The 26,500-nt window shown below is 45.2% G+C and overlaps 1 protein-coding gene across 1 annotated transcript in view; it reads left to right on the forward strand.

Annotated features, from left to right (window-relative positions):
* Positions 1–11,724, forward strand: part of EMCN (endomucin) — a 57,358-nt gene extending 45,634 nt beyond the window's left edge. The window contains exons 11-12 of the mRNA XM_063336086.1: positions 8,681–8,743; positions 10,001–11,724. Of these exons, the coding sequence (XP_063192156.1) occupies positions 8,681–8,739 (59 nt within the window). The 3' untranslated portion in view covers positions 8,740–8,743; positions 10,001–11,724. The remainder of the gene's footprint in view (positions 1–8,680; positions 8,744–10,000) is intronic.
* Positions 11,725–26,500: the final 14,776 nt, after the last annotated feature.

Below are 26,500 nucleotides of genomic sequence, written 5' to 3' on the forward strand. Positions count from 1 at the left end.
CTCAGCTGCCTAAGATCAAGCATACGTATAACAACATACAAGGATACATACAACATGCTTTGACATTTATTCAATTGAAGCTTAATTATAAGTATACCTTTTTAAAATTTTTACTTTTATTATTCCAAACAGAAGACCTTGAGATTGTATAATTGTTTCAAAAATGTGTAAAAACCATATATAAAAACCAAATAAGGATACGACCTACGAACTGCTCAAGCAGGCAACCTAGAAAAACCCTGTGTCAGTGTTGTGCGTGGTGTATCTTGATCAAATGTTAGGGTGAGTTTAATCTTGCCTTAATTTATCTATCTAAAAACTAAGCCAGCTGCACACAGTCAGTTGAAAGAGATATACGTGTCCAGAGGGCTATTTATCCCATCTGTCTTGGACATGTATCTTGAACTGGAATGAGCTGACCTATGGAGGTCCATTGACTACTGAAGGATCCTATTTTAGGACTTCTAAAATTAGGTTCTGATTATAAATTAAAAGAAAAAACTCCTTTTTCAGAAGCATAGCTGAATTAGATTTAATCGAGGATATTATTTCAAACACCTACAATTTATGTGAAAGAATACAGGAAAAGAACAGTCTTCAATTAAGCCTGGCCTAAAGTAACGTTTTTTTAATCGAGCAATATCATCAGCAACACTAGGTAAAATTGAGATTTGATATTCTCATTTTTTAAAACTATTTTTAGGGAAGATGGAGTTGCAGATGGCTTATGAGCTCTAAGGCACCACTGGTTGAGAACTGATGTAGTAAAACAACAAACAGACAAAACTAAACACTTTTGAATTTTTCATGCATGTTTGCCAGTGAACTGGAACACCTGATGCAAGACAAGTGCCTGTACATGCTTCTTATGTGAACGTTCAACTTGGATAAAAATGCTCACGATACCGGAACAGCCACGAGATTGATAGTCTCAAAAGTTTTACACTAATGCGCAAATACAGGATTTGCTACAGCCGTTCCATGTTGACTATACCGGCAAATTTAGGGTGGCTCTTCTGCAAGACAGAGCTCTAGAAAATCTACCTGCAAAATATTTCTTATTTGGGATTCAATATAGCCCACAGAACTGCATATCTGGCTTGTCAGTGGCAGGTATGTTTCCCAAGAATATAAGGTGGAGGGTTTTACTTGATGACTAAGAGATCAATACCATCATCCATGATGTTAATGATAAAGTATTGCCTATCTTGAAAACATATCTAACTTTTGCTGTCAGGGTTTGTGCATGTTTCACTGAAAACCAGTGAAGGTATTGATCACCTTTTAGGACTCCTGAAAAATGTTGAGGGATGAAAATTCTCAGTAACAGAAAGATTGAGGAATAGAAATTGGGGTAAGGTTAGTCCTTGCAGATGAATGACGCAGGATAGAAATTTTGATACCTGAGTAATGACTTGACAATTTTCTTTTATGGCCCTTGCCTGGAGTACCCATTCTAAGGCAGGTAAAATATATGAAGGGCCTTTATAGTAGCAGCAAACTAGTTCAATATTCAATATAAAGTCTCATAGGAATGTGGCAGGTGACATAATATTTCGGAGTTGTTAGGTATAATCCTGGCACCTAAGCATAAGCTGATTCATTAGGGCATGTTTTCGAACCAGTGTGTTCTCTTTTGCGATGATAGGGTGGGATATGACTTACTCAGCTTTTAGGGGTGTTGTCTGTTCTGCATTGAATTTGCTGGAAGGACATTAAATGTGTCAAAGCTGATGTGGCTCAGATTTTGGTGAGGCACCTAGAATGGGAGGTGGCTGGAAAACAGTCCATGGTACATGTCTGCATCAGGGCTCCCCAAGACACTCACTGTAGACACAAATGAAAATTGAAGTGTTGCTACCAAACAAAGCTGGGAAAATATACCAGGCAAACATCAATATTTGAGGAGACACCTGACCTGCCACACCTGAAACACCCTTAACTTGTTGTAATCACATGGAGGAAGGGATCAGTCAATTTCTAGAAGCGCTCTCAGATGGCAGCGCACTACAAAGTAATATGAACCAAGGATGCAGAACAGCCCCATATACTCCACATCTCTTCCAAAAACTGCTGTCGGTTAATGGTAATAACAACCTTAGAGCTGTTATCTGCTTCTTCAACTGGATGTACCTCCTGCCTGTAGATTTTCATAACATTTCTTGGGTGCGTCCCTTGCACAAGATGAGCTACCTACCTTGAAGATATCTGGGATTTCATGGCATAGGTTAATCAGACCCCATAACTTCGGTCACTTTTGAGATCACCCTAGTTTGTGCCTGCAGCATTCTTCTGGACTTCCTGAATTTCCAAAGCTGCCTCTGCAAAGGCTTTGAGGATTCCTAGCCTTCAATGTCAGAGGCTGATGACTGTACTATATGTAGTGACCAAGCACCAAAATCATCACAGAACAAAGAAAAAACCCTTGTTCTCATTCAGCACAAAAACTTGCTTTGGTCATTGGAATACACATGAAGTTCAGCACCTGATGAGACAGCCCACTGTGGTGCTAGGGTCTGGACCTGGAAAATCCTGTGGTCTTCTGAAATGATATGGTTGAACAACAATATCTTCATCACTGCTTTCCATGAATCTCCAAGTGCTGAGACTGTTTAATTAATCTACCTGTGGCTGTGGTAGAATGGGACAAATCTGGAGCTGCGGTAGAGGACTATTCCTCCTTGGTTTCTATCATGCTGAGCACACCTGAGCATGGACTGTGGCATTCAAGGAGGTAAGAAATCTTTGGTTTTTACCTCATTAGGGGTCCAACCCAGGGAAACTTACCCCTGACAGGGGGCATGGTTCCATAGCAGACCGTGGGGTTTCTCAACACGCGTTGGTAGTTTCATCTCTCTCTCATTTTGTCTTGGATCCAGGTGGATGCCTCTAGGAGTAGGTGAAGAAGCCAGGTCCCTAGGTGAGGCACTCTGTCACTGAAAATTCCCTTCCCTCCTCCTCTCACTTGCAAGATAAGCAATGCAGGTCAGCGGAGAGCAGCCTGCTGGCATGCTGCGTGCTTAGAAGCAGTAAGTGCGGGTGTTCCTACTAATGCGAGGATACGATATTCTTTTTCCTATTATGAGGTATACTTTCAGTATCTTATTTTTCTCCCTGCAGGTAGAAAACCTAGAAGCTGCTTCATAGAAAAGGGTCCCCTCACAACAAAGAGATAGATCGAGTACCTGCTTCCCTTTCCTTCTCTTTCTAATTTTCTGATACTCTATTTTTTTTAACCTTGTATTGTATAATGGCCTGAAGTTGTGTTTTCTTTCTTCATAGAAACTGAAGAATAAACTTTCTCAGCTTTTTGCAGCTCATGGCTGGATTCTGTTTGTGTTTACTCACACCACAGATATCTGACTGCACACACACTTCCAGCTGAGACTTTTGGGCAAAACTGTAGTCAAAAAAAGTTAAATAGCATATACTTCTTTCTATATTTCAAATTCAGTTTGTGAGCTGTGCATATTTGCGAGAGTCTTTAAAGCAGTCTCTTAAAATCAGAGGCCACTGAGAATCGGATGATGTTTTCATCCATGGAGCGTTTGGTAACTTTCCAACCTGAAGCTTTCTGAGATGTTCCTCTGTTGGGGGAGCCACCTCCCCTCCCTTTGCTGACCGTTCAGCAGCAATTGCCTTCCTATCCTTCACCTGAATGTTTCCATGGGCGCTCTTGCTGCCGTGGTGAATTGTACAGAACCTTTTGGCTTGCTGATGGTGGCGAGGAGCAGTTTGCAGGGACATGGGTGAAGTGCGTGGTGGGGGAGTGCTGCAGCACGTCACAGGTGCTGGACCCACTGGCCCACACCAAACCCAGCCAGCGCTTCCAGGTGCTGGGTCTTGCATAGTGTTGCTCTCCAGCATCTGTAATGCACCCCTGGTTTTCTTTAGTTCAGCATGGTAAAGATAGACTTTTACATTCCAATGTCTGCAGAGGTAGTTTTATACTTTTATAAAAAAAATAGGTTTCTGCAATCGTATTTTATGAAAAACGTGCTTTAATTTTTTGCTCCAAACTGGTTTGCCACTTTCAAGCAATTTCTGAGCAGCAGATATTACAGTGAAATAACAGCACAACTCATTTTTTCTTACAGGCAATGTAATCTGAGGTGCAGTACAACCAATTTCTTATGTCAAAGAATATTTTTTATATCCTTTATCTTCCAACTTTCCCAATAATGTCAAAGAGGGCTTTGCCCAGGTCAAAGACTTTCTGTACTCATATAGAGATATGACCTGTTAGCTCACTTTTATATCATCATGTTCTGCTGTATATGTGTATTATGAATAATATATTCAGATTCTGAATCAAATGGGATGAGGGGGAGGAAGTTGCAGTGAGATCAATACAATAGCCTTCCACAAAGGTGAGACAGAGAAATGTTTGCTCCAGGGTTTAAAATTTGATTTTATACAGTCTGTAATTTCATCTGAGTGCGTGTCCATTGCTTATTCACATATATTGGCATCAAGATGCAACATTAATAGCCAGAAATTAGTATATTTGTGAGAGTGAAAAACCAAATCAAATACTGCACAGGTGAAATTTTAGTTAGGGAGAAAACCTTGCATTTTCGTTGAAGTATTATTACTTTACTGGTTAAACATTTAACTTTGCAGAGTCCTCGGTATCTGTCTACTTAGTCTACTTCTCATGCTCTGAAAATAAGGAGAACCAGAAGTTATGAGTACAAATTTTTTCCTGTTACATCTTCTTTATCCTCATCCTTTTTAAGCATGACTCTTTCAGAGAAGGATGTGTGCAGTGTGTATTGGATCAGGCCCAGTGCCCACACTGCCAATTTACTTGGGTGAATCAGCGATCGGGGCTCCAAAAGAAGCGTTTGAGGGGTGACACATGGGAGGTTGTGTGTCTGAAAGACCAGTGCTGTGTTACAGTAGTTGCTAGAGTACCTTCTTTTTTAATATTGAAGCTGAGAAGCTATGATGTACCTGCTCAGATCCTGGATCTATGTAGCCCCAATGGCTAGCATGAGATGTGAAGGCAAGGATAACAAATAGGGAAGTTCAGCAATGCGTCCTCCGCTAGAGCCTTCCAGCAGTCTGTGGCTTGGAGGTGTCCTGAATCAGAGGTTGTATCTTTAATGCTTCATAGTTCTTGGTGGCTTTTACTTCCATGAATTTGTCTTACCCCCTGTGGCATCCATAGCTGCCAGCAGCAATAAGTTAGAAGGTTTAACTACAGATCTGTCTGTATTACGTGACCATAATGTCTAGAGACTTCAAGGTGCCTATGTCTTTGTGTTTACAATCCATTTTCAGACAAAAATCAACAAACAGGTGCAACTTTGGAGGAAGAGAGGGAGAATAACAGGTTTAATGGAAGGGTTTGCTTGTAACTAAAACTTCCATGTCAGTATCTATCTGATTTCATTTTCCAAATATTCTGCCTGAGGCCTCTTTCTCAAACTGTGCATCATTTCTTTCAGTTTTTGTAGAAGTGCGTGATATATATGAGGTTGGCTTCTCGCTGCCCTCTGCCAACCTATATGAGCCCACAACTCCTCCTCCCTCAGGAGAGGTGTCACAAGGCAGGACCGCAGGTAAAGGGGGTCGCGTTGCACTTGCAGTGGCGCAGTTGACAGCGCTCTGTTAACCATACGAAATACTTTCTTCCAGTTCCTTTCATCTCCACTTTTTGCAGTTCACTCATTTACTTATCAAAGTAGACAAATGTGCGATTAACTTTCAACCCATTGTCAAAAAATTATTGCCATAGTACCTATCAGATGGGATCAACTGATACTGAGAAGCTGATGGTTCAGGTCTCTCTTGATACCTTCCATCTCCTGGTGTGCGACACTGGAGTTTAAGTGTGTCACCCTCCTCTAAATGGATAACCCAGAATCAACAAAAGTCAATTTTTCACAGATGTAGTTGTCCAGCAATTTCGCTCTTGTTGGTATTAACTATACCCTTTCTCTCTCAACAACAGCCTTCAAACTGTGGAGGTAATCCATCTAGACTGGTTGAGCACTGCCACTGCACTGTGTATTTTCTCCATTGGCAAACAGTTTGGTGTGAAAGAATTTCTTCAATCAATTAAAATATCATCTGTTCTAACAAAATAATCAACACAAATATTTGTTTTTCATTTCCCTTATGGGAAGCAAGGTCTCATTTTTAGTGGGTGATGGTTTGGGGGCAAGTTTGGGGTTTTTTGCAGTATTGGAATTTATTTCTGTCAGTTAAGGCTATTTTGAGATCAATAAAACTGTCTTCCCACTTACAACTAACCTGAATGTTCTTAATTTGCTCTTTGTGTTGCAGCTGGATATTTAGCACAACATCAAACTGCTGGGCCCTGACACTCCAAAATTGTTCTAGACATCTCTCTCTGCAGTTTTAAGGTGTACTGCAGCCCCGTATCTAAAAGCCTGTGTTGCCCTTGTTCCTCTTGTCAGAGACCATCGGTGTGACCATTCCTTCTCCAGTATATAATCATTCTCTCATCATCACTGAACTGCTAGTTGGCACTAACGAGTATACAACCTGTGATGCAAACATCTTCAGACACATTTGCAATCACGGACTAGCGATAACTTGGTTTTGTCTCAGAATTCTTGCAGGCTCCTGCCCTCTTGGGAGTGCAGTGGCAAAGCAACGCAGAGCCACTTCCCTGCCTGCATCTAACACTCCATCGGACAGTCACTGGTATTATAGGAGGACGTTGACCCCAGCAATTGTTTGTGGCAGTTCACTATTTCCAGGGATTGTGTGTACAGCACCAGAAAATTTATATAGGGCATGTGAAAATTTACACAGGGCACAAGACCATCTTCTGCGATCTCAGGGTCTTCAGTATGGCAAATTCACTGACCCTATCCTGACCGCCGCTGTCGGCCCGTACTGCTGGAGCAGTCTGCTCCTGCAGCCAGCGCTGTCTCACCCCTTTCACGCTCTGATCCACAATGGGACGTTATCCAGGGAGCTACGCTGGCTCTGGAGCCTCTCCTTACATGTTATTTTCCTGTGGGGCAAAGTATCAGTCTTCCATTAAGCAGTAAATCTGCTTAATTTCTAGCGTAGGCAGAGCAGCTAGCTGAGAGTGGAACTGATAATAAAGTATTGATATTTATTACTGTACTATTACTATTTAATATTATCTTCTCCACGGTAATATATTTTTCAATGAATTGCTCCTACACCTTCTTTTTTTAAACAATCTCTGCCAATTTCTCCTTTTCACGCCCTATTAAATCTTCTATTTCTGTATATTGAACAAGGAAAGTAAAAACATGCAGAAGGAAGAAATAAGTAAAAGCAAATTAAAAGAGAAATGGGAGTTCCTGAAAATCTCATTCTGTTATTAGTACAAAACTATACAATATTTGAACTGGTTCACTTTATTTTAGCTTTTCAAAACAAGATTTTTATCCAATAAAATCTTTTTACCTACCAAAGCTCTTGTGGAAATGCTTCAGGTTTTTTTCTACCAGAAACTTGTGATTTCCTTTTCTCTAAAAAATTATATTATGAGTTATTGAAGTAGTTGCTGAAGGCCTTTTTAGCTGAAATTTAACATCATCGGAACTTCCGAAGCTCTAACTTACCAACACTTTATAATGCTTTTAAGATAATTTTATCTAAAACTGAACACTCGGGAAGCGAACACCATTCCAGCGCATTATTGTTGAACAATTTTCAGTGTTTCTCATTGAACTCCATTAGATTCCAAGTTTTCTACTTGTCTCTGAAAAGCCCCTTTTTGCTGCCAAGAAAAGCTGCCTGGAAACCACTGAGGAATCTTTTCTATTTTCTTCAGGAGTGCAACTATTTAATTTGACTGCTAATTATTTAAATGTCTAATCAGTGAATTTGTTATAATCCTAATTTGTACTACAATTTTCAACCCCAGGCTATAGGTCATATGCAAGTTTTTTAATACTTATTCACTTTTGCTAGAATGTGGTATATCTCTTCGCATTCTTGCCTTTTGTGTATGCGTCAGGCATTAAATTGTCTCCCGCAGGCGAGCAGGGAGGCAGAAGGCAGTTTCCTAAAGGCATTTGGGTTTTCCCACTCTTGTGCCTGTTTCCACAGGGTTCTGCCCAGTCCGGGGATGCCACTCCCTGTTCACGTACGAATCTCTGACGCAAAGGAATCCCACTGCTGTTCCTGGGACACGCGTTTGGAAATAGGACAACTGTAAACGCATCCTCATCTGGATGCTTATTTGCCTGCCTATAATTGCTGGCAGCAGCTCCGCTTCTCCAGGGAAGGAGGAGTGAGAACTGTCTGTAATCCCTGACTGAAATTGTTAAACGCTCATTTTTCTGCTCTGGAGAAACTGAGCTGCTGTCAGCGATATCAGCAAAAAGTAATTTTATAGTTGTATCTTCTTTTTATAATTTAATGTTCTAATCATAGTTAAAAATTAATTAAAGTCTTACGCCTTTTCTAACCCCTTGAGAACTGCTTTGGAAATACTTTGTGGTAGTAACCCACCATTTGAGAGCAGATCATAGGGGAAATTGGCTATAAAACACAGAGAGAGTGGTAAAAACCTATAGCGTGGACAGTTTTTGCTGCTTAAGTAAGTCTGACAAGGAGACTGGCTGGTTTGTACGGTGGTTGGCGATGTGTTCCCGCTAGACTCATTTGTTCTTTTGTCTTTGCATGTTTAACTGATGCAAATATATTTTCTGTTTCTTAGGAGAGCACTCATCTCAGGGGAAGAATAAAACCCGGCAACTCTTCACACCTCAGCAATAAATACGTAAGTTTATTGCTTTTATCTTACATCCTGTAACATTAATGTTTTCTAGTGTTTGTAATACTTGTTAGTCTCAGTATTGTGCCATGTAACTAAACAAAAGGGTTAAAAATGCAAAACAGAAAGAGCAATAACTTAAACTGGCGGCAGCCTTGGTGGTTCAAACAAAGCTCAGATTGGACACGCTGTCACAGAGCCCCAGGCAAACCAAGGGACTGAAGAAGCTGCCACCTTGTAGAAGTAGACCTTCACAGGCATAGCATTTGGCTTTAACTGTTCAGCATTTCCTGGCTGTAATTCCTCCGGTGAGTTTTCTTTTTGTTTGTGTGAGAAGTAGAGATTTTTGAAGGCGGCTACCTGTAAAAAAGGGAACTTGGTACCCAGAAGAGTTCAGCTCCTTTCGTTTCATGAAAAATCTGCGTCCATTCCACATCATGCAAAAGCAAACGCTTTCATTGAGGTGGTTTAATATGGCTCGGTCGCTAACATGCAAAACTGGCAGGTGTTGGACAGTATTTTTATGTGTGCGAGGGCAGAGGCCGTCAGAGCACCTCTGAAACCCGCTGTTTGTGATGTGGGCGCCGCATTTTCCTTCATGTACGAAGCTTTCTCAGGCACCACAATCTTCTCTTCCCATGGAGCTGCTTCTCTCATTGGTGGGGAAATGGGGTCCTTTTAAATGGTGGGAGAAGGAAGCGGCTGCAGGAAAGGGGCAGGCTGTGGGAAGGGCCATCTGTGACCAGGGTAGTGCAGGGAGATTGAGGAGAAGGATGGCCTGAGGAACTGTCACAGCACACGTGGGATGGACTGGACAGAGGCAGCTATGTTGGGCCCAGATGAAGCCCAGTTTTCCACCATCACTGGGATGAAGCCCCTCTAGATTACGTCCTATCACCCTCTACTGAGTGAGGTTGACCAGAAATGTGGAGAGACCCTTTTGCAAAATATCTTTGATGTTTTTGGCCTATTCTCATTTCCACCAGGATGTACAAATTGAGCTTTCCTAATGACAACAGTAAGGACAAAATAACCTTCTTTGTCCCTTGAATTAGAGCAGCAGAATGCAATTTTGCCTACATTACTGAAATGCCAGAGGTGGTTCTGTTTGTGTAAGTGCAGGACAATGTTCTGGACAATGGATTTACTCCTTATTGTCTACCCCATATTGAATTTACTCTATGGCGTCCATTTCAGCTTACTCTTATGTTCCTGAACAACCTTACCTGGAATAATAATCTTGAGATACTGTTGTCGTTTCAGATGTGAAGCACCCTGTTTTATCACAACACACAAGAACATCCCACCAAAGTTGCAGTTCCACAGGAAATGTGGAGCAGCTGAAGCTTTTTACCAGGCAGGACACTTGCGTTAATGACCAGCTCTTGACTTCTAAAGCTCAAGTGTCTCCTGTCCCTTCTGGAAAGACACTTAATTTTTTGATGGCTTAATAACTGGTATATCGTATGTATTTATTATTTTCATATATAGTAAAAGCAGGAAAATTTTCAAAAAGGTTGAAGAGAATGTAAAAATCAGGTGATGTTTGCATAGTAGTTATTAGAAATGTTTTCTGCGCATACAGGAAGGAATATGTTAGCATACTTTGTTGAAATTATGGTAGGTAGGGTTCTTTTAATTGTATGTAGCAAAATACAAACAGGGCCTGACCCTTGAAACAGTACTGGGCAAATTGCCACTATGAAAATTAATTCAGTGATTTCCATGAGACTCCTCACTGTAGCACACGTTTGGCTTGCCATAAACGTTTACAGGATGGGATGTCTGGGTGAAATGTTGAAGTGTGTGCTTTTTTCTGTGAAGGGGGGAATATACCTTGCACTGAGGCTCTTTGAAGTTCTGTAAATTACTGAATATGATCCTTGTAATGTAGCAGGCAATATAGTTTATTTTCACCTGTTCCTTGGCTAATTGCATTACGTGTGCTATAAATACGTCTCCTATATAGCCTGGGGCGCACAGAGGGAATCAGCAAGATAAGCAATTTTACAGATGAACCTTCTTCCCTCTGTTCTGAGTCATGCATGGGATTCCTGAGGGCTATTGAATAACTTTGGAAGTTTAAAGAGTGTTTCAAGTGCTAATTACAGACTTTCTTAATTTGTACAGAGCTGGCAATTCAAAAATATCAAGTAGTGCTTCTACCTGCATGTATCCTACTTTTCTAGAACTATAAATGTTTGAAAATTGTATTACGGTCAGCATCTGCTCAGTCTCAATCCACTGACTCTGGTAGCGTGCCAAGAACCTCCATTGTTTTATCGGCAAATGGAAAGAAGACAACTGGTGGTGTAAGTGCAAGGACCAAGAGCCAGGACGATGATCTAAGTTTTGATACCTGTTGATACGATGCTTTTGAGGAACTTCTCTCTCTGATTTCCCTCTCTGAAATAATAAAACTTTCCTAGCAGTATGGTAAGAGATTGAGCACATTTGTTAGTTCATGTTTATACACAAAGCTGAAAAGCGTTCATTGCCCTGTGCTTGACTGTTGCTCTTATTTCCACTTTGATGGGTCTAATAATTCTCTGTCTTAGTGGCACCAAGAGAAGCTTTTGATGAAGCTCTGTAAAAGATGAGGAACCAACAAGGGTCCTTCATGCTGCAGCTGAACTTATGTGGTTTGTTCAGGTATTTCTGGATCACTTGGGTTGCTCAGGAGCAGGGGAGTCTTGGATGCCTACTTTGGAAAGGTCAGGCCATCTAAAATACGCTAATTGGCCTCTGGAACTATTGAGATTCCTGATTGCTGAAGTTTCCTATGAAAAAAGCAATCATTGTGGATTTTCATGTTGATTTAAAAAAAAAAAGGGTATTTTGTAGCATGTTGCATCGTACTGGAAGGACAATAGAAAAAAAAAGCAGAGAAAGATCGTGAAATATATATATGTTTCTGCAAAATTTGTTCAGGAACTACCATGGTGTGTCAAAAAAAATTAACTGCCTATTAAAAGTTATTCTCTTTATTAAGTGGCTCTTATTTTTCTCTTTGCAGAAATGCAATTCATTACCCATATGAAATGCAACTATTGTTCATTACTCTGCATTCCCATCGCACAGAGTGAGCTCAACTCTTTACAGTGAGCCTAGAGAGCAGACACTAGAAATTTGTGGTGGCAGGGGGAGCATGAGACCTTGCAGAAGGCATGCTGGGGGTGGCAGGCGGAGTACAGAACACTCCTCCTCGTTACAAGAGTTGATGGGGAGAGAGCGGGGCTCACTGCAAATCTTGGTACGGGAAAAGTGAGAAACACCACAACAGGGGAAGATGTTTGGGCTTTTCATGATAAAGGGCATGGCAGACAGCAAAGCTCTCATCGGAGGGCTGGAAAACGAACCTCAAAATGACTGGCTTGTGTGAGTGTAGGAAGCAAAAGAGGTGGGTTTAGTGGAGAGCAGAAAAGAAGAACCTGTGATCCTCTTAACCCCTGAGGCAACAGAGCTTGTGGTAAAGGGAAATGTGTGACCTTTGTCCTTCCTTGTGAAGTATCAGGAGGGAACTGACGTTTGTACAAAGAAAAGAAGACAGATTTGCTTGAAGGGTATCTGTAAAGAACAGAAAGGATTTGGAAGAATGTTTGGGGCTCTTTTTTCTTCAAAGCTGGAGATGCTGGAGTTGGCTTTAATGGGAGGTGACAAAGTGACTGCAAAGAGAACTCAGCTATTAAAGAAGTTACACGCAATGGCTCAGGCAGATGAAAAAGAAATGAAAAATCAATTCCAGTTGTCTGGCTCAACAGCTCTAGTGTAATACACGTCTGAAAGATCCACTCGAGTTTTTCTAGTCACTAGCATGGTCAAAAAAAACCAAACAACCAAAAGCAAAAGTTGTTCCTCCACACGTGAGGTTTGTCTGTGTGAGGATACCTAGGAAAGTGGATCTACATTTGTAAAATACTTTCCACTAAAGTTTTGCTAAATCTAGTGCAGACAGTCCCACCTAAACTGAGTGTCCTTCAGTTTCTGTGTCATCATCTGCTACAGGAGTGAATGACGTCCACTTCAGTGTGGAATGAGCATGCCCACGTGAATGTGATTGAACTGGATCCACTTTCAAATTAGTTCAGCTCACGAGTTACTAGTTAAACAAGTTTTTGGGTCAAGCATATTATTCTGATCTACGTGTGACAATCCAAGACTAAAGAACAAAACTGGCTGGCAAAGACTTTGTTTGGGGTACTGCTAGTCACCGTCAGTAAAGCCTGCGAGGCTCAGGTTTGCCAGGAAAAAGGTATTTTCAGCACTGTCCACCTCAGGCACAACTTGGGAAGACGAGTCACGGTCTTCAAGGATAGAATCATAGACTTGCCTAGGTTGGAAGGGACTTTTCAGATCATCTAGTCCAACCATCAACCTAACTCTGACAAAAACCATCCCTAAACGATAGAAAATTTTTCCTGACCCCTTCCCGAAATCCTAACCCTGTTCCTTTAAAAGTCTTGCAATATTTTGGGAACGGCCAGCGGCATTCAGCACACTGGGATTTTGGATCCACTCCCAAACAAGACAGGTGGGCACTAAAAAAAAAAAAAAAAAACAAAAAAAAGGTGTTGCATAGTGTATTGACTATTGGCTTTCTATTCTAAGATGCTGTATTGAGCAACTTATTTGACTCACATAAGAGAAAAAATACCACAAAGAAAAAGACTTTGATCATTATTTACAGGAAAAAGGCCCAGAAATGAGAAAACAGCATAGAAAAATGAAAATAATAATTTCTTAAAAGTAGGGGCTGAAGAGGTAGGTATTAGGTGCTTTAAAAAATCCCACAAGCAGCTGATTAGCCTCCTAAGTATTTAAATATTTATTTTTGCATGTTTGGCTGAGGGTCTTGTGTGAGCTGCTCATGAACGGGTCAGCCTTTTTGTTCATTTTTTTGCTTATTGGATCACAGGAATCGTTCCAGCCCTCGAAACCCTGGGGTCTGTGGACGGGACTATTTACAGGCTGCTTCTGGCACTGCTCAGAAAGGTGCTTAAATCAAAACTATTCCTCGGGGGCCGTCTGTTGGGTGTGGGAAAGCCACACCGCCCGCCGGCGAGGCCGCTGTGAGGGGAGGCAGCGGCACCATCTGGATGCTTCGCCCTCCAAAGCCCCCAAAGGCTTGTGTGGTTTTGAAGCGACTCCACCCCACTGAAGAGGGGTGAACCATTTAACTGCACACCGGTGCGCAGTTGGCTGAGAGAAGGGGGTAAAGCACACGCTTCTCGCTGGCTCGGGATGGGGAGAGGGTTTGCAGCATCTCTGGGATGCCTCGGTTGCCAGCACCCCTCTGCTGACCCCAGGATCTGGATTTTCTGCTGTGCCCCGCGGTGGCAACGCTGCTGTTTGCAGCCTGCCCTTCAATTTTTGGGAGAGGGAGCAGCCCAGTGTGCTGGCTATTGACTTGCTGTTGGATTTCTGCAGCGCCGGAGCATCCCCGGGGCTCCCCGGCCGGAGCATCCCCTGACCCAGCTGCTGCCCTCCGGCACCCCGGGCACCTGCAGCACACTGCGCCCTGCGGGCAAAGGGCTCTCCTCGGGAAGCTTTAAACATATGTCCTGGGACCTCTCCGGCACCATTAATTATGGGTCCTCAATTTCTTCAAATGATGACTCTATATGTAATAAAATAAATGAGCTTAAAGATTACTCTATTGATTCCCAATTGAGGCAGCTTTTCAGTTTATGGCTGAGGGCAACCTATAAAACAGAGGCTTTAATTAACCCTGGCGAATGCAGCCCATGTGAAATGCCAATACCATCAAAATACTCATCACAGACAGATGAAGGATCTTCTCAGCTCACTTTTTTCCACCCTGCACGCTATCCTGGGTGAAGAGCCGTGGCAGAGGCACTTCACCAGGCTGTGCCGGGGCCGGGGCCAGGGCCAGAAATCTCTCTGCTCCCACCAGCATCTTCGTTGCTGGAAGTGCCAGCTATACCTGTTGACATGCCTGTCTGTTTGACGACTTCTTAAGGGCTGGACTAGATGACCTTTAAAGGTCTCTTCCAACCCAAACCGTTCTATGATTCTATGGTTTTATCCACCCATGGCTTTGCTGGCAGCCAGGAGAAAGACCCACAAGCAGCCTGCCGGTTGCCTGCAAAGGACACCAAGAAGGTCCTGCTGGGGCATGGGGACTCCACTCCATGGTGGGCAGTTTTGGGGCTGTCCTACCGGCAGCTATAGATAAGCCTTTGTCTTGTGGCTGCCGCGTTGTGCTGTACCAGTTCCCTGGAAGGATCTCCTGTAACTTAAGGGTATGGAGCAGCTTCAGGTGCTGCACAGAGTTTAGTCCATTATTTGAGATTAAAGCTACTGCGGTGCCTCAGCAGGGCAGCCCCAGCATGAGCTCTGATGCGCTTCAGGACACTCACAGGTGGCAAAATTCATTTCTTTTATCAACAGCGCATGATCCAGCCTTTTCATCCACCTCTTTTGGTCCTCATGGGCAGCCCTTTACAGAGGGAAAAAAAAAAGATACACTTTCTGCCCAACTTGTTGCAAGCACGGGATGGGGTCCGTGTCGCACCCGTCCCGCTCCCTCTGTTTCTGCCCCTGCCCCGTGGCTGCCATTGCTCCCTGTGCTGTGTCACAGCCTGACAACAGCCCTTTCCTTCCAACCTGCCCTAGGGATTTGGGCCTGCAGCATCTTCTGGGGAAGCGAAAGGAGCAGCACTCAGGACCTCTGGCCAAGGGCAAGCCGCAAGCCTGCCTTAGGGAAACCGCGCCGCGCAGCCTCGCACGGAGGGGTTTCTGGAGCAGAGTTGCCAGCTTTTGGGGCCACATCGTAGCACTCGAGGGAACAGCACTAAACAGTGCAACTACAGAAAACCCCACCAAAAACATCACCGTTAAATAAAACTGGGAGGGAAGACAGGACTATGAGGGCAAGGAGCATTTCCCTGGTTTTCCTCTCTGCTTTCCACAGTGCATTAATTTTTTCCAGATGTGGTGCTTTCTGATAGAAAAACAACTGTGTTATTGTGCTCTTTATTATTATTAACAACTTTCAACTTTCTTATTACATCAGTAGGACACTTCCCCGGTCAGGGTTGCTGTTCTTCTAATGAACGTGGCTCATTTGTCTCCTTCCTTCCCTCCCTCCCTGCTCTGCTTTTTGTCTGCCTGCTCTTTGGGTAGTAATTTGATGTGTTGAGCTCTCACCACCTCCGCTGCCCCCGGGGCTGAAGTTCTGACGATGCTAAACAATTAAAATGCAATGCAATTACCGGCAGTACAGAACAGCGGAGAAAAAGCCGGCAAAAATTCAGCCGTGCAGAACACTGCGGAGACTGTGTGGCTGTCAGTCTCCGACTCCAGGAGATAATTTGGTTTTTCTAAGAAGCAATAATTGAGCCTTTCACGTGTGCCACGGTTATGAACTAGTCAAAAGCCTGTTTGCTGTGCACCCAGGAGCACCAGATGGATTGGATAATCCCCGCAGCTTTTCGGGGGCTGCCAGCTTTACACTTCAAGCCTTTTCTAGCTCCTGTATTTGTAAGTTATTCTTTTGACAGCTTTTACGCATACAAGCGCCTTGTCTGGATTTAACTGGCGAAGCGAGGGAGGAAGGATGAGGAAGACAATGCGAAACAAAACCTGTGTAGCTGGGGGGAGTCCAGAGCCAGCGCTGAACTCTGCTGCTCACATCCACACCAAGAAAAACCCAGGGCAGAGACAAAACTGTCTCCAACCTTCAGCCCTCAGGTTACGGTAAGCGTCAGGACGCGGCCGCAGGTGCCCCGCGCCAGCTGGTTTGATCACACTCAGATACTTCCAGTCCTACATTCATGAACCCCAGGCCTACCTTTCCAAAGAAGAGTTAGTGCAAGGGAGCTCAGCAAAGAGCTGCTACTATCAAAAAAGTAACTGGAAGGAGCCTTTGCAGCTGGGGTCCGATGGCTCAGCTCGGCGAAGCACACAGCCCGTGCGAAGGGCAGCGAGGAGGTGATTGCGCGTACCTGCAGCTGCTCTGCACAGAGAGCGCGGAGCATCAGGGCTGCCCGGACTTGCAGGTCAAATCCCAAAGGTGAGTGACAGAAACCCCTAAGTGCTCCCTCTGCTTAGCCAGAGCCCCTGCTCACGGCAGGGGGGCAAAGAGGCTCCCACCTCTTTGGGAAAGCACCTCCTGGGTACAAACTCCCCATGGCTGCCCAGGGCAGCTCCTCTGCCCCACGCTTGCCGGGCTGGCTTCCCGCGCCCTTCCTCGCATCCCAAAGTCTGTGGTCATTCATTAAAGACGTGGCCAGCAATGGCTTAATCCTCTTGCACTGCAGTGATTTAACCTCTGCCCAACACACTGCAGGAGGGTCCTAGCCTAGACGTCCGGGAGATGGGGATAACCTGGGACCGGGGTGTGAACCAGGCCACGCTTTCATGCTGGTTAAGCCGGGTACTGCTTTACAAGCCAGGGCAAGTTCTCATCCTCTTGTGCCATACTATGCCTGACCAAGAAGCTGGGAGAGACTCACCGCACTGGGGAGCTGACCTGGAGGCACATATGTCCCCCATCACCCTGATCAATTCCTTCAGGTGCTGCTACTCTGTGATCACCAGGGAAATTTGGCCCTGTGCGCTGCCCTCCCTCCCTCACAGGTAGGTTACTTATTGCTGGGGCTGCTTTGTACCCTCCTCCATGGAAATAAGTGCTGCTGTTTGCAAAGGATGGAGACTCTGAGGTATCTTCCAACCTCCAAAAACATGGATGCACTTGGGCCCCCCATGGCTGCCCAGGCTTGGTTGTTAGCTTAGGAGCAGGAAGGCTGAGCTCAGGCAGGAGGGGTTTGCTGGTCCCTGATGGATGGCAATGGCGTCTCACTGAGTAACTACAGCAGGTGAGGGGGAAAATCGTTATTATCCTGTACCTGTGTTTCCTCTCTTTCTGAGAGCTGCCGCTTTCAGCTGTTCCCTCAGGCAGTCTGCTTCTGCCCTTCTCCAAAACCTCATGGTGCTACAACAGGGAAGGCACCTGCATCTCTCTGGGCTGGGTCTGATGCCCTTGCAGAGCCACGAAAACATCTGTGTACCAAGAAGAGCTATTTGTGATGGGCACAACCTGGCCCTCTCCGCACAGCCACTGTTGACCACTGTACCTGAAAAAGAAAATACAGCTCTTAAAAGCTTAAACTTAAAAAAAAAACCCAAAACTTAAAAGCTCCGTTTTAAACTCAATGTTGAAGTTTGTGACCCAACTCTCTGCTTGCTGTGCCCAGCCTCGAAACCGGTAAAAGGTGCGATCTGGAATGATGCGTTCTCCCTTCGAATAGTTTCTCAAAGCTAATTGTTGGTTTTCAAGCTTCTTTTAAAAAGCATTTTAGCAGTTCTTTGCAACTTCGCTGGCCTGAAGCAGAGGCGCGTGCAGGAGCACGACACAGCAGAGGTGATGGATTTCTCTCGCCGGGGCGGAGCGACGTGGAAGGAGCAGCAGAAGCGGGAGGCGGGCAGGTGGGAGGGCTTCAGTCTGACGCTTCAAGCAGCGTCCTGGGAGCGAAGGTAAGGGGTGGCCTTTGAGGAATGAATAATGCCAATGCGCTGTCTTTCTGGTCTGGGTTTTCAAAGCTTCAAAGAAACAATTTTCCTGTGCCTACAGATCACCGACAGCGTGAGCTGCCCGGGGACTGTCCCTTGGTGGGGTGGGCATTATGCCCTGTTTGGAGGATGAAGGAATTTGCACGGAAGCCATCTCCGCGCCATTTGTAGGCTGGAAAGCACAGCCCTGCCTTTCTCCATGTGGCTGAGCTCACCACTGGCCATCTGGACGCAGCAGGACGGGGTCAGGTATGGTGACGCTTTGCCCACACGCTCAGTTTTCTGTCCCTACACAGGTTGTAAATTAAACCCAAAGTATAAGGAAGGACTTCCCCCCCCGCCCCCCCCATTAAATGAGGGGACCTGACCAGCTGGTTTACTGTGCCAGTTTTAGGAACATAATCATTAGGATTCAACTGCGATGCAAAGGCAATGCACTAACTTTAGCTGAGCCTCAGTCATTAGGCACATATGGGTTTTTTTTAATTTCCATAGCTGGGTCTGACATATAGAATTGGTTATGTTACCCATGTGTGTTGGAAGCAGCAGGAATTAGTGTAGAGTACAAACAGCGTATCTGACGGAGCAAAGTAAGGAAAAGTTAATGGACCTAATTATTGGAGCAAGCGTTCCAGGTACTCAAGATGGCATTCAGGGAAGAAGAAGAAACCCAAACTATTACGGATAAAATAATTTCTAGGCTTTCAGAGATCCTTTTCAAATGAAGCACTTTAATACTTAGAGTCTGTGTTTTCTAATTGAAAATGAGTGACATTATCCCCATGCTACCGAGGGGAAAAATGAGAGCTGAAGCTCATCGCGTTTACAAAGCCTAGCATGCCTCTGCGCTGGGGACGGGGACAACAGCTCATCAAGGCTCACATAGGCCCTGCTTTGCTCTGCAGGCTTAATGCCCAGAAAAGCACGTTTAAGGCCTGCAGTCCTGCAAATGAAACAGAAATCAAGGTGTACTGAGTTTGTGTGGCAAGGTTTTGGTAGCGGGGGAGCTGCAGGGGTGGCATCTGTGAGAAGCCGCTAGAAGCTTCCCCCATGTCCAATAGATCCAAAGCCAGTGAGCTCCAGGACGGACCCACCACTGGCCAAGGCCGAGCCCATCAGTGATGGTGGTAGTGCCTCTGCAAAAACTTATTTAGGAAGGGGAAAAAAAAAAAACAAACCACCTGGGCAACTGCAGCCGGAGAGAGAAGAGCGAGACTATGTGAGAGAAAACACCTCCACAGACACCAAGGTCAGTGAAGGAGGAAGGGGAGGAGGTGATCCAGGCGCGGGAGCAGAGATTCCCCTGCAGCCTGTGGTGAAGACCGTGGTGAGGCAGGCTGTGCCCCTGCAGCCTGTGGAGGCTAGTGGTGGAGCAGATATCCACCTGCAGCCCGTGCAGGACCCCACACCAGAGCCAGTATGAGAGGAGACCAACACCATGAAGCTCCTGTGCCATTTGCGTTCATCTCTCATATTAATTAAAATCAGTCTATTTTTAGTTAAGCTGACTTGCAGTTTCCAGCACGCCATAACAAAGTGCCAGAGAAGCAGTGAAACCTTCTGGTGCAAATCCTCCCTCTCCTTCAAGAGAGCTGATACAAAGCGGTCTCTGACAGCATCTGTGCGCTCGCATGGAGAAAACATGTCCCCATCAGCATCAGATAACAGCGGCCCAAAACCCCCGTCAGGTGAGCCTACAGCACGTCAGGTCTGGACTCTTGGGCATGTTAATTTTCTTAATTATGTATGTTGTGTTAAGCAATATTGTGAATCAGCACAAAATACCAGATACAAAACTAAGAGAATTAACCTCGGTTGTTTCGTACAAATAAAAAGGTTACTGGGACACGAGGTGGTCCTGGATTGGTTTAGCTGGAAAATCTGGAATTGCCTTCCCTGCTAAAACCAGCCCACAGCCAAAGAGGCGAGGAGAGTATGGGTCCCATGGGGCAGGGGTTTGCCACGCAAGGACCCTGGTATGTATTTATTTGCAGTACGTACATTGGTTGAGCTGCTGGCATTTTTGGTGTCATGCAGGTTCTGGTGCAATGCTTTAGGGGGTGTGCATTGCTTTTGCCTCTGCAAATGTGCAGGAGGGTTGTTAGAAACAGGAGAACTTTTAAGCAAAGCCACCGAAGACCGGAATATATTCCCGGTGTTTATTCTAACCTGATGTCCTTTAATGTTGAGCCATGTCAGAGAAACTAGGATGGGCGGTGATGGTCTCGGTTAAATGGATACTGTGCTTACCTGTCCTTTCCCGCCTCCTTTTCTCCTCAAAAGGAAGTTATCTTACCACTGTCTTGATACTGCCATGTTAGCAGTTCCTCTGCCCAGCCTCCAAATCACGCTGCAACTGCACAGGACTTGGGGTCGGCAACCTCTGCTTTTATACGAGCAAGTCACAAAACCAGCCCCCCTCTGCTTTGCAGCAGAAGGCGGGGAGGGAAGACATGGCACCAAACCGGTTTCATCATGGACCAAACTGGCTGCCAGCAATGCTTCCTGTGGCGTGCTGGTGGCAAGGCACAAGCCCGGGTACTGGCCCTGAATCCAGCTGAGATCATTAGGAAACCGGAGGGGGCTTAGCTTTGTGCTGTGGAAAACAAACATGAAGGTCTCTCGCAGAGGGAGCGGTGCACCAGAGCAGCTCAGTGTCCAGGACGTATCTGCACCTGGGTGGGGAGAGCTGGGCTCACTTGGAGCCCCGTGGCACGTTAGGAAGCAAAAGCTGTTTTGGGAAGCCGATGCTTTTAATACATTTTAGTACCTGGATAGGAAGGTAATGTTCCTTGTAAGAACATCACCTCTGGTTATGTTGGGGTTTCTTTCCTGTACCGCACTCCCCAAGCAGATTTCTAGACCCTCAACAAGCCAACAGTTTCTTGCCTTTGTGTCACTGCGCTGCAGGGGATGGCAGCTGGTGTGACGACTCTAACCAGCATTGCCTTGTGCTGCTACCTGCTGCACCGCCTCCCCGAAACGCCGTCGAGGCATGGATGGGGGCTGAGCTGCTTCAACGATCTCGCAACCTTCTTGTTTTATTACTTTAGAAGACCTTAAAAAAAAAATGAAAAAAGAACGATAACCTTTGCCTTATCGTATGCGCAGCCTGTGCTGCCAGGTGGTATTTCATCCCTGCAGGCAGAGACCAGCGGGAGGTTGACAGCCATCACCGTATCAATGTGCTGTTGGGTTGTGCGGGGCTGTAAAAACAGTGTGGTTGGTTTTGGACGTGTTGCATGGACCCAGGTGTTGCAGCAGGTGGATTCAGGTTTTCCCAGCCCGTGAGGTGCTCCGGCAGGGCAGGAGAAATGGCTCTGCAATATGAATGATGGGGATGCCCAGCACACACTCTCTTGTTGTGAGAAACATCAGCAAGGAACTTCATCAGCCTTTGCAAAAGCAGCACAACCCTCCCTGGTTCACCACCCCGACACTGGTATGATGCCGGGGTGCAAAGATCGAGTGTGGGTTCCAACAGGCTGCACCTCCACCTTCCCCCCCAAAAAACCCTCATACCCACCTGAAAAATACTACTGAAGCAGGATGGAGACATTACCTTTTCAGGTCATTTATTCAGCAGAGGTGGTGGAGGGGAGGGAGCCCTCAGAGTTAGTTCTGGATATGAACATGACTTGTCAAGAGGTCTCGTTTTTTCCAGAGGGATTTGATGTCTTAAAGTGGAAGAAGGGAAACAGCCCAAAGCGTTAACGAAGTTCAGCCCTGGGGCAGAGACAGAGGGAGCAGACCTGTGATTAGAAGAGCTGAACTCCCTTAACTGAGAATTGCAACCAGGCACACTGCGCTTTTTTCTACGCCAAGAAACCACTTCTGTTCCCTAACAGCCATTTATAAACCTACTGCCGCGCAGATAATCTTCCTAAAGACAACTAGGCTTGACTAAAATGTTACATCCATCCATTTTACCGTAGTTAAGCTCATAACACAGATGCGAAACGAGCCAGGTAACACCTATTTGTATTCACAGTAACATGCCAACCTAAACCATAACGCTTGTTGCTTTTGCTGTTCTTCCCTGAGGCAGTTTGGTGTCTCGTTCCCACTGCACTGTTTGTTGGTGGGGGTTTGAGGTTTTTTGGTTTTTATTTTCCTTATGTCCTTTCACCTGGGAGATGCTCTGGGCAGCAGCTTTCAACCCGCATTTCAGGGCGCAGCAGGGGTTTGCCTGGTAAAACATCTCTGAAGAGGCAGCAGCTTCCTCCCCACTCTGGGACACGTGGGCTGCCCCAAAGTGATGGGGGTCATCGGGGTGGGACCGGCAACCCGTCCCCCACCTCCTTTGCTGCCAGCCCCCCAACTGTCCAGGTGACTTCTGTTCATATCAGCTTTATGTTTGGTTTAACAGGTTTGGCAAAGACCTGTTTGCACGGCAGGCTGTTGATGGAGCAGGTGTAAAAGAAGCAAACAAAAATCAAACCAGCAGTTTGGATTGAACTTTTGTGAAATTTCTTGGAAGAAGTAAATGTATAACTTACCAAATACACAAACTGTGAAATCCATAAGCTGCAATAGAGGACTAAATGATTCCTATCCTAAAAACACCTATTAAAGTATTGCTTTACAGAAGAAAGCAATGGGTTTTGTATGGGACAACTTGCAGCAAACTTCTATCTTTTAATCCAAATAGACCAGAAATGCCAGAGTAATGATGCAACCATCTTTCAGTTTTGTTTCTCCCCAAGCAGAGAAATTTGGCATTCTGATTGCAAATGCCCTTTATGGCAACGCTGGGCGCACTGCATCCAGCAGCAGTGGGTAGGTAACGGCACCTGAAGTCCATGCCAGTTAATTTTTCCCTGAGAACAGACAGGTTTCCATCCCCAGAAACTGAAAACCCTTCCGACAAAATAGAAGGATTTTTTCAAGGAGAAATGTGAGTCGCAAAGCCCCTGTGCAGGGCTCCCACGCGGCGAAGGATATTTCAGCAGTGACAGCCCCTGAGCTGCAAAGCACCGTGGCCAGCTGGCAGATGGAGATGTTCGCAAGCAGTGAAACCAGAGCTTGGGAAATGTGTAGGTCTCGCCTGGCCCTGCAGGCAATTAGAGAAAAGACCTCTACTTTCATCACGATGTTTTCTTCCAAAAATATGGACGGGTGGATGCTGTTGGTGCTGTGACTGACGGGGACACTTGCCACCAGCCCACACCAGGTCCTTGGGTCCAGAAGTTGCTGCTGGCTCCTCATTCCCTCTGGGGACAATTTGCTTTTTCAGTGGGAAAGGTAGACAGTGATGAAGAAGATAGTGATGGTAATGGTCACGGTGATGGTGTGCTTCCCAACAGGTTAAGGTCCTCACTAATTAAAGTTTCCTCTGTTTTGCAGCCTCAATGATGAACACACCAGTTTACACCACTATATATTTGCGATTGCCCTTAAGCTTATAGGGTTTTTAGAAGAGGAAGAGCTTCACAGGAGCTGGCAGTGCTGGTCTCAAGGTAAGGATTTGGCTTATGGAAGGGCTCATGCCTGGAAACTGTTGGGTATGAGGTACTTAATTATTCATATATTAAATGCATAGTTGGAATTACTCTAGCACTTTAGCATTTTTATGTCACAAATTAAATCTCTTCTAGGCTTTTTCTTATCTAAACCTCTGCCCTTTCCACCCAAGATTTTTCGAAAGCAAAAGCGTTCAAGCTGAGATGAAGCACAAAAGGATTTACTAGAGTTTGAAAAGTCCCACTTGTTAAAAGCCTGGTGGGGACCCTGTCCATGCACACTCTGGGGACAGCTGAGGTTGGCCAAGCGGACTCAGCTCCCTTTGTATTTTGGGGCAGGACTGGACGGCTTTTAGCAGGACCATGTTATCAGGGGAGAGGGAGGAGAGAGTACTGAGGAAAAGGAGGGGCAGCTTTTAGCAATTTGGGCATCTCAAGGCGATCAGGCTTGGTCTTCCTCATAGCTGCTAGACAACCGCAGCAGGGGACTGGGAGACATTTATTGTAAGACTCAACACTTTTTAATTAAAGCCGCTATTGAAAATACTCATCACTTGGTGGTGGGAGGGAGAGAAACCTCCTGCACCTTCCCTGCACATCGCAGGGAAGCTGAAAAGGCCACATACCTGTTTTATCTCCTCCCATGCGGGCCAGCTTTGAAGCAAGGTGGTGGCAGTGCTTCTGAAACCCCACTACCTCCCCCTTGCCATTTCAGGAAGGAAGAATTTTGCATCTATTAACTTCCAAAAATAAAAGGTTAATTAAAGCCAAGAGCCTAAACTAAGCCCCGGTTGAGCTGGCTTAGTATATTAATCAAATGGAGCTACAGCATTGGGACTTTCACGCGATGGCTAAGGTTCAGCAGGAGAAGACACATCAGAAAGTGAGAAACCCACGGTTCGCCGGCCAGAGGTTGCCACTTCTGTACTTTCCCAATTCAGGGGTACCTTGGGGATCAGACCAAGTCTCATAAAGTAATTTAAGCAGGGTAAATTTAATATAGGAAGTTGTATACCAAAGTAGGGTGCTGCAGGGCTATCACTGACGACAAGACACTCTGCAGCGGCATGAGAAAAGCCCCTTGCCACCCCAGTTGGGTCGGTGCTGCCTCTCTCTCTTCGACTCACTATCTTTAATAACTAAAATGATTTTGAGCTGTGTGTAGGCAAATGACTTCACTCCATGAGGCAGTAGAGGTCCAACAACTTGCCCAGTCCTTCAGCCCCATGATGCTGGCTGTGGTAGTCCCCAGGGAGCCTGGCCACAGGTAAGTTGGTTTCACAACCAGGGTGACCCAAACGAAAGAGGGCTGAATGGCCCTCGCTGCTGCCAGGGATGGGCAGCAGGTTATCAATGGGAGGGAGCACGGCACCCAGGTGCCCGCACGGCTTGGGACAGGGAGCATCCGCAACGCAACCCTGCAAACCAGTCCCTCTAAATCCACAAGAGGGATGCGGGGAGATAGGTAAGGATTACAAAAGAAGCCCCAAAAAGATTATATTACTGACTAATAGTACTTTGTACTAGTCTGACTGAGGATTGCATTTCACTTCATGCATCAAGATGTGCCTTTGCTCGACTATAGCAAAGGTTGTGAGTTCAAAATATGTTTCCTGAAATCTTGACAGGGAAGTGGTGGTAGATGGTCTGTTAGAGAAATATATATTAAGACTGTTCAAAGGAAGTAAAACCATTTTTTTAACCCCCCCGATGGTAGGCAATAGTGGGTGTTTTTTTCTGAGGGACAAACATGTCTCTGATTTCTTCTCTCCGTTTTTTCTGATTCTCCACAGGGTTTGAAATTCTTCTGCAGAGTCTACATGGGCTGGAAAACTGATCAAGATTTGTAGCTTGCACCAAATCTGAGACAACGTCTATGAGTGTGCCTGCAGGGAAAAGTGCATATAAGGCTCTTCAGGCAGAAAGCAAAAGGGTATTATTTTTCCGTATACCCTACGTTGCTTTTTCATACTCAAGGCCTAACATTTGGAAAACCCATCTTCCTGAATTGCTTTCTGTGAAGGCAGGTATCATATAGAGTTTTATACAGCGTCAGGCAAAACTTATCTTTAAGGCTTGGGTCACTATGGTAACCACTTCTTATCTCAGAATCAAAAAGCACTTATGATCGTAATTAAAAAAGGTACGCTTTCTACCAAGAATTACTCTGAATTATAATAATTCATTTTCTGTCGCACACTGGAGTTATTTTTATTGCCCCCAAAGGCATCAGCATTTGCTATAATTCAGCAATGCAACACTTCATAGAGAGAGACTGTAACCTGCTTTGAATGTACTGTCAGAAATTGTGGTCGATGACTTCAACCTCTTAAATACTTCAACAGACTCCAGCGGAACACCAGGAATGCTTTTTTGTTCTTACAGAAGGGAAAGCATAAGATAAATGAGACCTCTTGAAAGCTCGTGTTTCATCACAACTCGTGATGCCCAGAGAAGGGTCTGGGTTTGCTGCTGTAAACAGGTGGGCTGGCCACAAATTCAGATTTTCCTTTGGCTTAAGCAGAAAAGTGGTTTGTTTGTGTTTTGGTTTGTTTTTTGTTTTTTTTTTTTTTTAAAAAAAGAAAAGGGAAAAACAAACCTCTCAGCTTTTCTTCCTTGGGCCCATCACTTCTGTTCCAAGGACCAAGGTCACATGCGGAAACCTTGGCAGACTGCTGGGACACGGTGGGCATTCACAGGTAAATCAGCGCGGCTGCCTTTAAAAACTATAACATCAGTAAGATGAGCATAATGCTCCAACTGGCCC

This window comes from Chroicocephalus ridibundus, chromosome 5 (genome assembly GCF_963924245.1).
Source record: "Chroicocephalus ridibundus chromosome 5, bChrRid1.1, whole genome shotgun sequence".
Taxonomy (NCBI): domain Eukaryota; kingdom Metazoa; phylum Chordata; class Aves; order Charadriiformes; family Laridae; genus Chroicocephalus; species Chroicocephalus ridibundus.